This window comes from Rhinopithecus roxellana, chromosome 11, assembly GCF_007565055.1.
Source record: "Rhinopithecus roxellana isolate Shanxi Qingling chromosome 11, ASM756505v1, whole genome shotgun sequence".
Taxonomy (NCBI): domain Eukaryota; kingdom Metazoa; phylum Chordata; class Mammalia; order Primates; family Cercopithecidae; genus Rhinopithecus; species Rhinopithecus roxellana.
In genome coordinates this window covers 106,899,476-106,917,636 of record NC_044559.1, presented here as the reverse complement: position 1 = coordinate 106,917,636, position 18,161 = coordinate 106,899,476, and the positions used below count along the sequence as shown (strand labels likewise).

The 18,161-nt window shown below is 43.6% G+C and overlaps 1 protein-coding gene across 5 annotated transcripts in view; it reads left to right on the top strand.

Annotated features, from left to right (window-relative positions):
• PDSS1 (decaprenyl diphosphate synthase subunit 1) overlaps positions 1–18,161 on the top strand; it is a 50,817-nt gene that overhangs the window by 25,290 nt on the left and 7,366 nt on the right. For 3 of the 5 annotated variants that reach the window (XR_004059919.1, XM_010381453.2, XM_030940039.1), the window contains exons 7-10: positions 2,569–2,680; positions 2,777–2,886; positions 13,657–13,737; positions 13,883–13,996. Coding sequence is in view for 2 of the 5 variants with exons in the window: in XM_010381453.2 (XP_010379755.1) it covers positions 2,569–2,680; positions 2,777–2,886; positions 13,657–13,737; positions 13,883–13,996 (417 nt within the window). In the remaining 3 variants the exon portion in view is untranslated. Of the gene's footprint in view, positions 1–2,568; positions 2,681–2,776; positions 2,891–10,875; positions 11,041–13,656; positions 13,738–13,882; positions 13,997–18,161 lie in introns of those variants that run through there. The other 2 variants (XR_004059920.1, XR_004059921.1) reach the window with 2 other exon arrangements.

Sequence of the window (18,161 nt, the reverse complement as noted above, 5' to 3'; positions counted from 1 at the left end):
CCCCGTCACTACTGAAAAAACAAAAAAATTTAGCCAGCATGCGCCTGTAATCCCAGCTACTCAGGAGGCTTAGGCGGAGAATCACTTGAACCTGGGAGAAAGAGGTTGCAGTGAGCCAAGATTGCACCACTGCACTCCAGCCTGGGCAACAGAATGAGACTCCATTTCAAAAAAAAAAGTTTGTGCAAACAGAACTACCCCACCTTCACCTCCTTTTCTCTCACAGATTTATGGTATTCCTGGTTCATTCCTATTCTCCGTATTAAAAGAAGATACACACACACACACACACATGTTTATTATTATCTTCACATGCTGGTGTTATTTGAACATAAATGACTTTGTTTTGAAATCGAGTCCTGCAATTTCATTTATATGCCTTTTATTTCAAATTTTAGATGGAAAGGTTTTACGTCCTGTTGACTAAATTCTATACATCAGAATGTTGGCTTTTTTAGCAGATGGCGTTTTGATTTGGAGAGGACGTGGGTAACTCTATGACCCGTCCCTGCAATCAGCTGTGTCTGTTTTCAGGCAGGGCCAGTCCTAAAGCCTTATTTGGAACCTTGGGTTGGGGAAGAGGATCAAGAGAACAAATGATGGTCTCCACCTTGGCTAGCCTCTGTGTGTCTGCCTCTGCCATTAGGGGCCTCTTTCTGAGGGCAGGCCAAGGATACATATGCTGCTCTCACCTGCCTCTTTCAGTTCTGACGGCCATCTGCTTAGCACAGGGCTACTTGCCAGTTCCTCCCTGTTTCTGCCTCTGACCCACAAATGCTGTGTTACTGGTACAAAAACCCACACACACTGTGCCCTCTCGGTGAGCCCTTGTTAGGCCTGGCCTGGGCTTCCTATCTCTTCTTTCCTTTAACTCCCACCCCTGGCTGTCCACAGTCCTGTGGCTTCCATGTCATATGCTGGACCTTTTGGTCTCTAGGATCCCCTCAGCCAGGAGAAGAAAGAAGTAAAAGCCAATGGATCCTGAGCCCTGAGGTGCTAATGATGTAGGGGCTGGGTGGGAGAATATGAATGGGTACCTATATATCATAATTTGTAAAATGACTTTATAAGCATATACTTACATCAGGATATCTTACATAATATGTATATTATATAAAGTGGTGATTAATTGGTAAACACACTGGACATCACTATTTTAGATACCAAAGAACTAAGACGATAAGTACCTAAAATAGTTGTGTTGAAAATTCTATGAACTCTAGCCTTTATGACTAATTACTACAGAATATAACACTTACGGCCGGGCATGGTGGCTCACACCTGGAATCCTAGCACTTTGGGAGGCCAAGGCAGTTGGATCGCTTGAGGCCAGGAGTTCGAGACCAGCCTGGCCAACATGGTAAAACCCCATCTCTAGTCGAAATACAAAAATTACCTGGGCGTGGTGGTGTACGCCTATAGTCCCAGCTAATCATGAGGCTGAGGTGGAAGGATCGCCTGAACCCAGGAGGCAGAGTCTGCAGTGAGCTGAGATCATGCCACTGTACTTCAGCCTGGGCAACAGAGCAAGACTCTTTCTCAAAAAAAAAAAAAAAGAATATAACATATATATTTTTGAATATGCAAATTAATATACATAGAGCGTATTTGATTATAGCATATAATTCAACTATTTATGCAGTAATTTATAACTAGTCACTAATACAGTGTAGACATCCATCACAGTCTAAAGAAGATTGGAAAGATGTTGATTGCTTAGTGTTCAATGGAAAAAAAAATTTTTTTTTTGTCTGGGAATGAGGGGCAGTGTCACATAGTACAAAAAGCATTTCACTTGGAGCCAAAATTCTTTGGTTTGATTTTCATTGAAAATAACATGTTTCTTTCGTGCCATGCTCTGGGGTGTGCTCAGTACTAGCTGAGGTGATTCCTAATCCGAGCTCCCCCTCCACCCCACCCTCCCCGTTGATCTGGGAGCATAGAGACTAGAGCATCACTGACTGGTATGCAAGATGTGATGGTCACAGCATGCACGGGTGTTGTACTCACACAAAAGGGAGGCATCTGACCAGACTTAGGGATTGGGGGGGACTTCTTAGAGGTGGCATCTGAACTAATTATGCAAATAAGTCCACTCAGTGAAGAAGGGGGCAGAACTTTTTGAGCAGAAGGAACAGTAAGTGGAAAGGCATAAGGGAAGAGTGAACATCCAGTGTAGTGAAACTGAAGGCAGCTGCATTTTGGTGGGGCTGGTGGGTGAAACTGCTCTCCCTCTCCAGGCATTGATTTCTTCAACTGTCAACTGGGGAGGTGGACATGGTCATCTCTGAGAGCCAGTCCAATTCAAGTACTGTCCCAAATCTGTAACCGATTGTTACGAACTGGGAAGAGTGACATGGTCATCTCTGAGAGCCAATCCAGTTCAAACACTGTCCAAATCTGTAGCTGATTGTTACGGACTCCTGTTGAGGAAGAGGAAGGTAAAAACACCTGCATCCAAGATGAGCCCCCACTTCCACAAAGCTTCCTTCCAGTCAGGTTCATCATTGGCTCTACTGCTCTGATAAATTTTTCTGAACGTTTTGTTTTCCCCCTGTCTTTTTCTAGGCTGTTCTTGCTGGAGATTTAATTCTTTCTGCAGCATCTATAGCTCTGGCACGAATTGGAAATACAACTGTTATATCTATTTTAACCCAAGTTATTGAAGATTTGGTGCGTGGTACGTTGATTCTGATTTTTCTTCTTTGTTATTCAGTCCTGGTGTGTAGCTAGGCAATAAAATCACCTCTCAAATGACTCTTTTCCTTCTTTACAGGTGAATTTCTTCAGCTTGGGTCAAAAGAAAATGAGAATGAAAGATTTGCACACTACCTTGAGAAGACCTTCAAGAAGACTGCCAGCCTGATAGCTAACAGTTGTAAAGCAGTATGTACGTTCTGTCTTTCTTCAAGTTAAAGCCTCATAGCTCTGTTTTGGGAGCTAATTCCCCTAGAAAATATTTCAGTGAAGAATCTTAAAATAGTATCCAAAAATCCCAAGAGGTTAAGGAGGAAAAGAATGACATCCCCAAACAGTAGAGGACTTCTGCTGTGTTTTCATTTTTGCTATCTTCTTTTGGTATGCAGGTGTTAACTTTTCATCTTTTCTTCCCAAGAACTGAATCAAAATAAGCTTTCCTGCACCTTCTCCAATCTGATTGCCAAACTGTGTATCATTTTGAACAATTTACCGTAATTTCTCTAATGATTGATGTCACACACACACTTTCTGACACTTTACCTTTTAAAAATGAAGTGCTGTGTTCTTTAATATAATATTTACCCAGGAAAATATATCTATTAGATTGTACTAGCATTGTATATACTTTTTTTTTTTTTTTTTGGAGACAGAGTCTTGCCATGTGGCCCAGGCTACAAAGCAGTGGTGTGATCTTGGCTCACTGCAACCTCCACCTCCCAGGTTCAGGCAATTGTCCTGCCTCAGCTTCCCTAGTAGCTGGGACCACAGGTGTGCACCATCACGCCTGGCTAATTTTTGTATTTTTTGTAGGGTTGGGATTTTGCCATGTTGGCCGGGCTGGTCTCAAACTCCTGGCCTCTAGTGATCCGCCTACCTTGGCCCCGCAGAGTGCTGGGATTATAGGCATGAGCCATCGCGCCTGGCCAATCCTTCTAATATTTTACATGAAATATAAACAAGTCGTATTTCTTCAGAGTACAAAGTGAGTATAAGCCATAACTGTTTCTCCCCTTGCTTTCTCCCTGGCCTTCCCTCCACTGTGTATACACTTGTATACATTTTTTTTTTTTAAATGAGTAATGCCTTTAATCTGTAGACAAATATGTGGTATTCATTGTTAGTCCAAGAATGAGAAACAGTCTCTCCATAGAATTGTTTCTCTGCCCATCTCTAAGCCTGACAGATACACAGAGACAAAACCTGGACAAATGACCTTCCCATGTGATTACAGCCACAAAATAAGGAAGACCTGTAAGGGTCGCATGTCAATTGCTGCCACGATAGACTCCTAAGATAATTAACAGGTAAAGAGAGCTTTTGCTCAGACCTCTCAGGTGAAAAAGTCTCTTGCTGTTAGTGTCTCTGTTTTGAAAAGTGTCAAGAAATGTATAATTGCAAGCCAGAAATGAATGAGGACAATCTTTTCTTCCTAAAAAGACTTAATGGAAACTTTAAGGAATGTGAATTGTGTAGAACATGCCAGCCACAGTCTCGACCACTTTTGTCTTTTTATTAAAAGGGCTATTATGTTTTTATTTCCAAGAAATTATGTGGGTCTTTTTTTTTTTTTAAGTGAGATGGAAGAAAGTACAGACACAAGATGCTAAATAAGAGAATAGCCTATTTTAAATGGGTGTTCTAACACTTTTACAGTAATCCTTTATATATTATCGTGCCCTTGATGGCCCAAATCTCCCTGAAGGTCAGGATCCCTCCTCTTAACACATTAGGATGCCTTAATATTACTTATTAATATTTATCCTTAAGAGGATGTGTTAAGTGAGGCCCATTGGTAATTTCACAAGTTTGAGACTACAAACTTAGAAGCATTAGCATGGCCAGGCGAGGTGGCTCACACCTGTAATCCCAGCATTTAGGGAGACTGAGGTGGAAAGTTTGCTTGAGACCAGAAGTTCAAGACCAACCTAGGCAATATAACAAGATCCCCTCTCTACTTAAAAATAATATTTAAAAAATAAAGTCTTAGAAGCATTAGTAGTAGTGAGACTGTTGGAACTGGAAACACCAAGACTTACTGTCTGCACCACGCGGACATCCCACAGGCACAGGGGGCGGCACCAAATCGGAGCTAGCACAGAAATTCACTCAGTGATGGAATCTTACAGATGATCCAAAGAAATGGACCTGAGTCGTGATAGAGAGGTTTCCTCGTGCTCACCGTTCTCTGCTTAAGAAGCCAAAGATAATGCACAGGAATTCTTTTATAAAGATATGCAATTCATTCTTCAAAGATTAGCAACTGAACAGTGAACATGTTAACGTGGCTGGACCCTTATTAAAAATGAAATGTTTCATGCTGCCCACTAGGGGGCATGCTGGCATCGTCCCAGCACTACCTCCTTTTCATGTGATTTATTCCTAAACTCCAGAGCTCTTAGAATAATAAAGCAAAATCATAGTGTGAGCTATTTGAATAAAAGTTTCTATATTTAAGTGCCTATGGGTGGAAATATTCCAGAGGTGTTATGGATTCAAAATGGCTATTTTTATGTACTCTTGGTATTTAAAATGCAAAGCCATGCGAGCGCCAAAGAAATGCATACAAAGCAAATTAGACACACCAAAAAGAGGGGAGGAGGAGAACTGAAAGAGCCGAATTATTACAGAAGAAGAACTAACAGGATTGCAAAATGTATTGAGAGTTGGAGGGAAACTTACAAGCTGCATTCTACTAAGGATGCCATTTTTTCGTCTCCCCTCCTTTTTTTAGTGAAAATAATATTAGCATCTAAGAGAGGGCTGTCTATGGGGATTGTTTTGTGATTGACTGATATTAAAATAGAATCCATTTTAGGCCAGGCACGGTGGCTCACACCTGTAATCCCAACACTTAAGGAGGCCATGGCGAGTGGATCACTTTAGTCCAGGATTTCAAGACTAGCCCGGCCAACATGGCAAAACCCCATCTCTACTAAAAATACAAAAATTAGCTAGGCGTGGTGGTGCACACCTGTAATCCCAGCTACTTGGGAAGCTGAGGCAGGAAAATCGCTTGAACCCAAGAGGTGGAGGTTGCAGTGAGCCAAAATCACTCCACTGCATTCCAGCCTGGGCAACAGAGCGAGACTCTCTCTCAAAAAACAAAAACAAACAAACAACAAAACAGAATTCATGTTATTATCAAAAGATGACTTATTTATTTACATACATACTTATGCAAAATACATTTTGTAGTTTAGTAATGAAGACTGTGGCTTGTTCCCCAGAAAATCTGGTGGGAATGAGACCTGAGAGGTCAGGGGGTCTGTCCAGTTGTTGTGCAGCCAGACAGCAGCTGAGCCGGGACTTGAACCCAGAGCTGAGTATGGTAATCCTGCCTTTTCTGTCTCTCTCTCTTTTTTTTTTCTCCTGAATTTCTGTTCTCTCCAGGGCTGCTTGTGGCCTGGAATTAATGGGCTGTCTTCCTATTACTTGATTTTCAAAGCCTTCGGTACCACTACGGAATTGCATATTGTGGGTAACGTTAGCAGAACACCCTTTTTTATTTAATTCATTTTTTTGAGACAGAGTCTTGCTCTGTTGACCAGGCTGGAGTGCAGTGGCACAGTCTCACCTCACTGCAACCTCCACCTCCCAGGTTCAAGTGATTCTCCCACCTCAGCCTCCCGGGTAACTGGGATTACAGGCGCTCACCACCACATGCCACACCTGGCCTCTTTTTTTACAATATTCGTATCTATCTCTAGGCCTCATTCAGATCTTGCCACTTGTGAACTGTTATAACAAAAGGGAAAACGTACTTTTCTGTTCCAGCATCCAGTCCAGGATCTCACGTTGCATTTAGTGGTCATGACTCTGTAGTCTCTTGTCATCTACAACAGTATTTCTTTGCCTCTCATTTACCTTGGTATTTGGAAGAGTGCAGGCCAGTTCTGTTGTTGAGCCTCTCAGTGGGGCTTCTCTGATATTTCTCAAGATTCGATCCAGGTTATGAATGTTTGTCAAGAATACCACAAGAGCGGTGCCGTCCTCAGCTCCTCACACCAGGAGGCACGTGCTGTCTCTCTGTCCTGCTACCGGTGATGTGTGCCTGGATCACTTGATTAGGATACTGTGGGGCCGGGTGCCATGGCTCATGCCTGTAATCCCAGCAATTTGGGAGGCTGAGGTGGGCAGATCACGGGAGGTTAAGAATTCAAGACCAGCCTGGCCAACATGGTGAAACCCTGTCTCTACTAAAAATATAAAAAATTAGCTGGGCATGGTGGCGGGCACCTGTAATCCCAGCACTTTGGGAGGCCGAGGCAAATGGATTACCTGAGGTCAAGAGTTCGAGACAAGCCTGGCCAACATGGTGAAACCCCTTCTCTACTAAAAATACAAAAATTAGCCGGGCATGGTGGCACATGCCTGTAGTCCCAGCTACTCAGGAGGGTGATGCAGGAGAATTGCTTGAACCCGGGAGGCGGAGGTTGCAGTGAGCTGAGATTGCACCATTGCACTCCGGCCTGGTCAACAAGAGTGAAACTCCATCTCAAAAAAAGAAAAAAAAAAGATACCATCTGCCAGGTTTCTTCAATCTAAAATTACTATTTTAATCTATTTTGGGTGAAGTATTTTCAGATTATGTAAAGATTATTCTGATGGTTGTCAAATGGCTGTTTTTCTATTTTCATCATTTCTTCTATATCACTCTTTACAAGACAGTTGGTATTTTATTTTTTTTAATTATTATTATTATTTCATTCTCAAAAGAGGTGGAGAGTTGGTATTCCATTGTAAGGAAGCTCTAAATTGTATGGGCTCTCTTGGATTCTGATTTTATTCTGTATTTTTTTTTTTTTTTTTTTTTTTGAGATAGGGTGTCACTCTGTTGCCCATGCTGGAGTGCAGTGGCACAATCTCGGTTCACTGCAACCTCCACCTCCTGGGCTCAGATGATCCTCCACCTCAGCCTCCCGAGTAGCTGGGATTACATGCGCCTGCCACCATACCCAGCTGACTCTTTGTATTTTTAGTAGAGACGGGGTTTTGCCATGTTACCCAGGCTATTCTCAAACTCCTGGCCTCAAGTGATCACCACCTTGGCCTCCCAAAGTGCTGGGATTACAGGCATGAGTCACTACGCCCAGCCATCTTATTTTATTCTGTAGATTATAACACTGTCATTATTTATTTTAATAATTATCCAACGTATGGCCCATGGGGGAGGCCCTTTAATCTGGTTCTGTGTCCTCCTATCGTTTTTCAGCACCCCATTTCTGGCAGGAGATATTCAGCCCTGTTATTCACTGTTCTCCAAGGAACCCACATTCCTTTTGGTGGAAAATGGTGTTAAGAAACCAGAATTTGAGTACTGGGTGTCATCGTTTCTAGACCCACCCAATGGACAGAGCTAGGAAATACATGTATGTATTATATGTAATGTAGGTAGATACAGGTATATCTTTCTGTACCCATCTGTACTTATTCAAAACCATGAGGTATCAAACAGTTCTAAATCCATCTAACACCACAGGATTTGTGGTTTATTCCAGGATTCCATCTTTCCATATTTGTAACTCACTTCCCAAACAGTGAGAGACCTGGCTCCTATTCTCCACGGTGTATTTATTTGCACAATCCAAGAATATACCATAGGAGTTTCCAAATTCATGACTCATCTCTCTGTGAAAAGCGAACCCAGTAGCTAGACTTCAGTATTTGTTTATCATTCCTTTTGTCTTGGGCCTGAGGATAATAGAATCAAAGTACTGTTCAAAGTTACCTTTCTGTATGGATCAGTGTGGTTATGTTATTATTTGGAATATATTAACCCATTTATGCTGGTGTTCCATTATTGGAACGCTAAGCTTGTGGAGTTATTTCTATCCTACTGCTCAATGTCATTACCAAAGTCTAATTTTTCACACAAAAAAATTTGCAACCTCCAGCATAAATGGGTTAATAGTCGGGTTCATTTTTATTCCATTGTAGGGATTCCCTTTCATTCTTGCTGATTTCGTGTTTTGGTTTTGAGTGTTTTGTTATTGTTGCTGTTGTTTTGAATGTTTGAAACAATGTGGCTGGGCACAGTGGCTCATGCCTGTAATCCTAGCACTTTGGGAGGCCAAGGCAGACGGATTGCTTGAGCCCAGGAGTTTGAGACCAGCCTGGGCAACATGGTGAAACCTCTCTCTACAGGAATACAAAAATTAGCTGGGCGTGGGTAGTGCACACCTGTAGTCCCAGCTACCTGGGAGGCTGAGGTGGGAGGATCACCTGAGCCCTGGGAGGTTGAGGCTGCAGTGAGCCATGATCACACCACTGCACTCTAGCCTGGCAACAGAGTGAGACCCTGTCTAAAAAAAAAAAAAAAAGAAAAATTAGCTCCAAAAGTCAGAACTGTGCCATACAGTAACTCTCCCTTTTGCCCTGTTCTCTTCCCCTGCCCGCTTGTAGGTAAGCAGTCTTGTTCGTTTTTGGTTCCTCCTTCCTGGGTTTCATTTTGCACAAACAAGCAGACACAAGTATGCTCAATCTTCCCTTCTTTCTTACAGCAAGAGGTAGTACCCTAGACTACTCTGCTTTACTTTGCATTTCTTAACAGTTTATTAGGAAAATGATTCCACATTGGTTTGTAGGATCTTCCTCATTTTTAAAACCACTGTATCAGGGCTGGGCATGATGACTCACGCTTGTAATCCCAGCACTTTGGGAGGCTGAGGTGGCCAAATCATGAGGTCAGGAGTTAAAGAGCAGCCTGGCCAACATGGTGAAACCCCTTCTCTACTAAAAATACAAAAATTAGCTGGGCGTGGTGGCACGCACCTGTAATCCCAGCACTTCGGGAGGCCAAAGCAGGCAGATCACTTGAGGCCAGAGTTCAAGACCAGCCCGGCCAACATGGTAAAACCCCGTCTCTACTAAAAGTACAAAAATTGGCCAGGTGTGGTGGTATATGCCTGTAATCCCAACTACTTGGGAGGCTGAGGCACAAGAATAGCTTGAACCCGGGAGGTGGAGGTTGCAGTGAGCCGAGATCACATCACTGTACTCCAGCGTGGGCGACAGAGTGAGACTCACATCTCAAAAAAATTAATAATAATAAATAATTAATTTAAAAAAATTTTTAAAGCCTCTGTATCAGATCCCATTGTGTGAACATAGCATGGTTTGTTCAACCAATCTTCTATGCATGGGCATTTAGGTTTTCAGTTTTGCAATTACAAACACAACTGCAAGGGCTGGCCTTGCATAAACCTATTTTTGTGTTGTGAGAGGAGTGCCTGCAGGGTGAATTTAGGGGTAATTGCACATACGGTTTTGTTAGGCACCACCACATTTCCCTCTGTTGGGTCTGTACCAGATGTGTTTCCATCAGCAGCTTTTCAGAACCTCTTTTCCCACAGCCTTACTAACTGAATGTGCCATTACACTTTTGAGTTTTTGCTAGTCCAGTAGAGGAGAATGTATTGCAGTGGAGTTTTAATTTACATCTCTCCTTTCTGAGTGAGTGAAACATTTTTCAGATGCTTAAGGGCCATTTATTTATTTATATATTTATCGGAGTCTCACTCTGTCACCCAGGCTGGAGTGCAGTGGCATGATCTCGGCTCACTGCAACCTCCACCTCCCAGGTTCAAGCAATTCTCCTGCCTCAGCCTCCCAAGTAGCTGGGATTACAGGCGTGAGCCACTGTACCCAGCCCTTCCCAGTCTCGTTGAGACGAGGCTTGTAAGGATGTGATGCAAGGTGTGAACGTTCCCCAGAAAGAAGTGCATATGCACAACACAGCCTGGCTGCAGCATCTGCTTCAAACAAAACAGTCAGTCGAGCTCCACTTTCTTTGACTTAATCATTCTTCATGCTCCACCCATTTCCGGAAAGATGTGAGGCATCTCTCTGATGCTGAGCGCAAGGCTGTGCACCTCTTTGCCTTCTTGTATGTTGTGCCATGTTGTGTCTAATTGGTGGCAGTTGTTTTCTGTTTTCCTGCCACAGATCCAGACAGTCCTGACCTGGGATAGGGAAGCAGGACTCTGGCAGGGTCTTTATGCTACCCCAGGGAAATCGGGGATAGTTGAAATCTGAGCAGTAATGTCCCTTCGCCATGTGTCAGGCAGAAGCTGCCCACTAAATAACCTCTATGTCAGCATGTGTGGGCATAGAGGGGACAGTGCAGACAGACTGCAGCTTTGTGCTTACTTGGACACATTCCTTGACCTCTTGGAGGTTCCATTTTATTGCCCAGCATAGAAGCAGCACAGCAAAGTGATGAAGAAAACTACCTAGAGCCAGACCGTCTGGGATGAAATTCAGGTTCCAGCGTGTCAGAGCCATGTAATGCCTGGGACCGTCTGTGCCTCAGTTTCTCGAACCTCATAAGTGACTTAAAAGGTGAGAATTCTCAGAACAGTGCCTGGCACATAGTGGATGCTCAGGAATTGTTAGCTTTTATCATCACCAACCACATAATCCATATTTCTGGGATATTGTGAGGTTTAGCTCAAATCATACAAAGTACTCATCATATGTGCTCCACACATTTTACTCCATTAAAATGTTCACGAACAGATGTTTAGGCTGGGCGTGGTGGCTCACGCCTGTAATCCCAGCACTTTGGGAGGCTGAGTCAGGCAGATCACCTGAGGTCAGGAGTTTGAGACCAGCCTGGCCAACTTAGTGAAACCCCGTCTCTACTAAAAATACAAAAATTATCTGGGCGTGGTGGCGCACGGAGGCTGAGGCAGGAGAATCGCTTGAACCTGGGAGGTGGAGATTACAGTGAGCCCAGATCGTGCCACTGCAGTCCAGCCTGAGTGACAGAGACTCCGTCTCCAAAAAAAAGAAATAGATTTTTAGAAAATCTTTCACTTTCCAGGAAGAAAGATTATATTCTCTATGGCTTTGTGTCGAGGAAACAGCATTAATCTCACTACAGGAGACTGCTTCACTCTCAGTGATTTCTATCTAGGAATATCTTGGTTCCCAGTATCATTCTGGCCTGAGTTTAGCACATCCCAGGCTGCCCAGATCTTGCCATGCCCTCCTTTGAGCCAAGCTGATCTTAGCTTCTCTCAGAAGTTTCTGAATTGTCCCCCATGTGGTCTCCCAGACTCTTTAGTTGAAAAAAGGAGCCCTCCCTGACTGCCCAGAGGTCAGTGCCTGCTCACGGGAAGGGGTTTGCTGTTGAAAGCAGTTATGAGCTTACTCTTCACTCAAGTCCGTGGCCACCTGACCCTTTATGGTGCATGCAATTTTACCATGTACTTATGGCCAAGCCCTACATAGTCAACAGACCTCATTAAGTTGTCAAAAAGCGTTCTCAGGCTGAGGACATTATGCGACCTGGCTTTAGTTGGCCGAGGTGCATGGACACTGCCGAGGCTCCTATTTCTGGTTCCAGTGGATGAGGAGGAGGACAATTATTCGTAATAATGGCAAACAGCAGGGTGCGGTGGCTCACACCTGGTGGTAATCCCAACGCTTTGGGAGGTGGAGGTGGGAGGATCAAGAGCCCAGGAGTTTGAGGCCAGCCTAGACAACATGGTGAGACTCCATCTCTACGAAAAAATTAAAAATTAGCTGGGTGTGGTTGCACATGCCTGTAGTCCCAGCTACTCAGGAGACTGAGGCAGAAGGAACCCTTGAGCCTGGGAGTTCAAGGTTACAGTGAGCTGTGATTGCACCACTGCACCCCAGCTTGGGCAACAGAGTGACATCCTATTTCTAAAAAGAGATAATAATAGCAAACACATTGAGTTCTAACCAGGCGCCAGGCACTATACTGAGGGTTTAAATGCAGCATCATGTCTGTTTCTCACAGCAACGCTACAAGGTAGGTGCTTGTGATTTCCACATTGTACAGATGAGGAAGCTGAAGCCGAGAGAGGTTCAGTAACATGCCAACGTCACGTGGTACTTGTAAAGGGCACAAATGCAGCCCCACAGTCTCACAGCAGAGCCTGCAGCGCTGCACCACACTGATGCCTGAGCAAAGTTCACCCCCTGACCGGAGAGCCACAGAGGCAGGACCCAAGGTCAGGGGACAGGGTTTCCTAGCATCTGCGAGCCTTTCAGAAAGGCAACTAACTGTGCAGCGCTCCAGCTGGCTTTCTCATGGAAATTCAGCAGAGACATCTCTCTGGTAGAACACAGACCGTCTCTCCCCTCCCCCTTGTTGGTTTTACCCAGGCTTTGTTTTCTGAAAATGTGGCTGGGCCTGCTTAACATGCTTAGCAGGGCACTGAGAAATGCACTTCAGTGGCCGGTGCCAGCTAGCTTTTTGGAGTTTTAAAAAGACTTTCAGAAGTCTTATTTCTCCCCCACTGAGAGGAGGGAAAAGGGTTTTTATACAGTAACTCCTTTTGAGAGAAATGTGGAAACAGTGGGACCAGTGAAGTTCCTTCTGATAATAAAAAAGCGATATCTGTGTCTGAAGCAGGAGGCTTGAGACGATTTTTATGGACAAAGCAAGAAATAACTGCATTCAGAAACAGGTGAAATTCCCAAAGATGATGAAAAGGACTACAGATGGGGAAATTGTGTGTGATTACATTAGTATCTCTTCCTGAAATGAGGGACACATTGATGGAGATTATTAAAGCCAACAGTAATTGGGCTAGCTTGCCGAGTGCTAGAAGTCAGTATTTCACAGATGAGGGTCTGTTTCTTGTGCATGTCAGGAAGGTTTACTTAGCATGTTGCCAGCAGAATTAGTCCAGCTGTAGCTCCGTTTTTCCTAAGCAGTGGGAAAGGCTGCTTATCCTGTCCTGAAAGCAGGGGCTGGAGAAGGGGAATTTTCTTAGAATTTAACAACACAATCTGAGGCTGAAACTCTGTGATTGGAAATGCGGTTTTGTACATGCTTGGTGTCCCTGTGATGTCAGCATCTCCTGACTGTGTATAATTTAGCCCCGCTACCTCCTATTTTAAGGAATTCCTTCAGTCAGGGCTCAGCTGCTTTGCTGCTGCCTGGAAGCAGCTTATCTCAGAATGCTCTTTCTGTTTCAGGTCTCTGTTCTAGGATGTCCCGACCCAGTGGTGCATGAGATCGCCTACCAGTACGGAAAAAATGTAGGAATAGCTTTTCAGGTTGGTATGCTTTTTATTTGTAAGAATGGTGGCATAGTGATACAGTCAGCATTCTCCCCTAGTGTGGAATTGTCAAAATAGTAGGAACGATGGCAGCGATGTTGGCATGGCGGTGCTCCTTACATCCCATTTTTCCTTTTGCCAGCTAATAGATGATGTGTTGGACTTCACCTCATGTTCTGACCAGATGGGCAAACCAACATCAGCTGATCTGAAGCTCGGGTTAGCCACTGGTCCTGTCCTGTTTGCCTGTCAGCAGGTAAGTGTTACGAACTCCCTTTGACACACCACTGATAGCCCCACAGAACTGATGTCCCGCGACACACCTGATGGGAAGGTTGCATAACGGAATAGATGGGAAGGCATTCAGGTAAGAGATCACAGGTCTGCATCTGATCCTGGCTCTGAGTGAGATGTTAGGGCTGGTCATTTCACCTTGCTAAGCCTGTTTCCTTATCTGTAAAATTGAGAAGATCAGCTTTCTCCCAGGGAGGTTGTGAGGATTAGCTAAGATCCTATTTAAGATCTTTGTGTCTTGTGGTGTGCCAGAGGCATTTGAGGTAGCATCGTGATTATTTCCATATATTTTGACCACTGGCAAAGTGAACAGTTTCCAAGTCTTGATTATAGGACTGGACTCTGGTGGTCCTCAGAGCCCCTTAAAAGGCACAGGAAGCATCAGGGGCCTCCAAGCATAAGAAATTCTCCAGTTTTAGAAGTTTAATGAGACTCTGCTGCTCTGAGAGAGGCCTTAGAACTTCGGCCATTGCCTCAAAATGTCAAGAAGTCAGTGGAGTGCAGTAGACCCACATAGTTCCTTCTTTCTCCGGACCGAGGGACTGAGAAGTGAGGGAGTCAGTACAGCTGCCCTCGTGTCCCCATTAATGTGAATGAAAGGCTTAGGAGGCTTCAAAGATGTTCCCTCGACTGACAAAGCAGACATCCTCACAGCCTCCTCTAGACCCTGGCCACATGGCTTGTGGCTGTGCTGAATGTTACTTGAAATAAGTGAGTCATTAGTTGGCGTTGGAACAGCTTGTTAATAGATTTTCATCTTAGTAGTATTTAATTTGCTATGTAGCAAAGCAATAAGATGTTCATCACCATGCCATGAAATTCAACATTAGCTCTTTGGTCTAATATCATAGTAACTTTTGGTCTTTCAGAGATTTCGCCTCATTCTGTCTTCACATTTACAAAGGTCAATCATGTCCTCCATAGAATTCAGTGATTCCACTATGATACAGAAACCATGGCCCTTGCTTTTGGTGGGTTTCTGATTGGAGAGAGGAAAGGTTTCTTTCACCCACTATCTAGCACAGCCATTGGCAGCATGATTCTTCCCAGGGGAGGCTGATGTTCTGGGTGGCTGGGCCAGGCTACTTTGGCAACTTGCTAGGGCTATGAATGGAGATGTCAGGGCACTTTGTAGGAACACCTGCCCTCATTATTACAAGGCTTCCATCCTCTCAGACTTTGGAGGCTGAGGTAAGAAGTGAAAGATATACTATGAATAGGTCCTCTCTCCCAACGAGACTTACTTGCCAGCTTAAAATCCAGGAGCATAATACATGTGCCCAGTTTTGACAAAAATTTCTAAAAACCCCCTTTTGTACATTGAGGCATGAGTGAGGAACGTTTGAGCCGTGTAGATGTTATGCCAGGGATTCGAAAAATGAGGCACTGGCTACCACCTGTACAACTGCGAACATTACTTCTCAGATACTTGTTAGTAAACATGAGTGAAGGACAGTGAGATGGACTGAGTGTGCTGAAATCCACCTAGCTTGGTAAAGATTCCTTTACCTAGGCTCTAAGATTATCAGGATAAAAGGAAAAAGCCTCTCCCTGGAGAAGTCTCTGAAAACGTTTTGGTTGCTGTATCTGTAAAAATCTTCAAATTGTTAAATACTTGTTATGAACCCCAGAATACTAAGTTATCGGTTGAGTCCTTTTTAAACCTTAAGTTTCACTCTGAATATATTTAGAAAGAAACTAACTTACTTTCCCCTCCACACACAAAGGAGTAATGGCTACCTCTGCCTTCATATATAGTGGGGGACAGGGGAAATGGACCTCTTCTACATAGTATCTGTCAGTAATCTATAAGAGATTGAAAAATCCTGGTTAAGGCTGGGCGCGGTGGCTCATGCCTGTAATTCCAGCACTTTGGGAGGCCAAGGCAGGTGGATCACGAGGTCAGGAGTTCAACACCAGCCTGACCAATATAGTGAAACCCCATCTCTACTAAAAATACAAAAGTTAGCGGGGAGTGGTGGTGCATGCCTGTAATCCCAGCTACTCGGCAGGCCGAGGAAGGAGAATCATTTGAACCTGGGAGGCAGAGGTTGCAGTGAGCCGAGATCGCACCACTGCACTCCAGCCTGGGCGACAGAGTGAGACTCCATCTCAAAAAAAAAAAAAAAAAAAAAGAGGAAGAAAGAAAAATGCTGGTTAAAAAACACAAGCAAAAGGAAGAAGAAAGATTACTATACCCTGAGCCATGGTTTTATGTGTGCTTTACTGGGAAATCCCAGTCATGAGGCACCTACTCACACTCACCAGACAGCAGTGTTCTCATCTGCCCATAAGGCAGTGAGTTTAAAAGGCACATTGCAGCCTCAGAAAAGGGAACACAGAATGGAGTCCAAGCAGGAAGTGACTCTGGACAGGACTCATTTCAAAAGTAGACTGATGTTTGTCTTGTGGCACATGGGCCAGAAGTTAGCCAAATATGTATTTATAAGTTGCCTTCTAATAAAACAGCAAGGTTAGGCTCTTTTGTGGAATACACTGTCAAACAAGAGATTCTTAGCAAGAAATGTGTCAAAAGATTTTTGGGACTAAAATTCATTCTGGGTAAAAACAAGTTCCAAAAATAACATAAGAATGTGCAGTGTCTCTACTTAATGAAAATGTGTTTTTAGTTTACAAAGGATTCTTTCATACATTATCTCTAATCTCACAACTCCTCTTTGTGGTAGATATTATGGTGTCTATTCTACAAGTAAGAAACTGATGCTCAAACCTCGCCAAAATTAAACATCTGGTAAATGGCACAGCAGGGAACTGCACAAGTCTAAGACCAGTATTCATTTTATTACATCATACACAGTGTTATTGCCACTGGTAATGCTGAGAAGTTAGTAGCTATGATACCAAACAGGCCTTCCCACAGAACAGGTAACTAAGCCACCCAGGCACTGATGATACTCAAAGAATCATCTCTGTGTGATGTCTTTGTTATTGTGAACAACATACCTACTTAGTGGAGTAGTTCTAAGACGTCTGTAATCCTTTCCCTTTGGTAGGTGAGTTTTGTTTGCTGATGAGATGCTCTTTGAGCTTTTCCATTTGTGAACACTGGGTCAGGGCAAGCATTCTTGGGAAACCACCTTTTCCTTTTTAACTTGGTGTAGTGGGTTGTCTTGGAGTTTGCTCCACCCAGCACTTGACAGAAACCCCCTCTCTTTGGAATTCCTTTATTTTTAACATCTCTCTTAAGGGGTTTCCTGGTAACAGTTGGTTCAGAGGATTTAAGAAGAGTTTTGGGGATTTCTGGAGAAGTCCCACGGATGACAACATCCTCCCATGTATGTATGTGTACATATTCTCTTTAAGAACAAAAACCTCAAGTTAATTGGATTTTGAAAGCTTCAGGAACAAAATGGAAGTGCTTTACTTTATCTGGTGAAACTTCATTACTTTTCAAATATCTTTTTTAACAAAAACAAATCTTTCCTTTCTTCTGCTTCTCTTCCTTATTAGCTAAGTCACTAAACCCAAATGTCAGCTGTAGCCACGTTTCCAAATGCCATCACCAGCCCCTGCACCAGCTGCACAGGCCTTATGCTATCGTGGTGACTAGTTAGTGCCTTAGAGTGACCCACGTTTTGCTTGGGTAAACTCATCTACTGATCACCCTGGCGGTTTAGTGTACGGATGGGTTTCACAGTGCTACAACCTGATTTACCCACAGGTGGTTTTCCTGCTCTTAAAAACACCACCTGAGCAAACAGAAGTTTTATTTGTCAGTAAGTCTGCAGGCAACTGTTCTTCCTGCTGTGTTTCTCTTTTCTTTTCCACATACACATGAAGGGGACTGGGGAGTGCCCGGGGAAGAGTTTGATGTTTTGCATATTATAATTGCACACATGACATGTTTGGAAGGAAGGATGTAGTCACTCAATGCAAATATTTTTTTCAAATTTTGCTTTCTCAGTGCTTTTCATAGTAAAAGCATCAGTGAAAACACCCAGTCAGCACATCTTACTACACTTGCTGGTACTGTAGAAAAAGCTTGTACATCATAAACACGGTCATGTCACCAGATGCCTACAAGAGGATCATATTAGTGTTAACGATAAAACCTTCTAGATATCCAGTATTGGTATGTGGTATTAAAAAACGAAAACGGGCTGTGT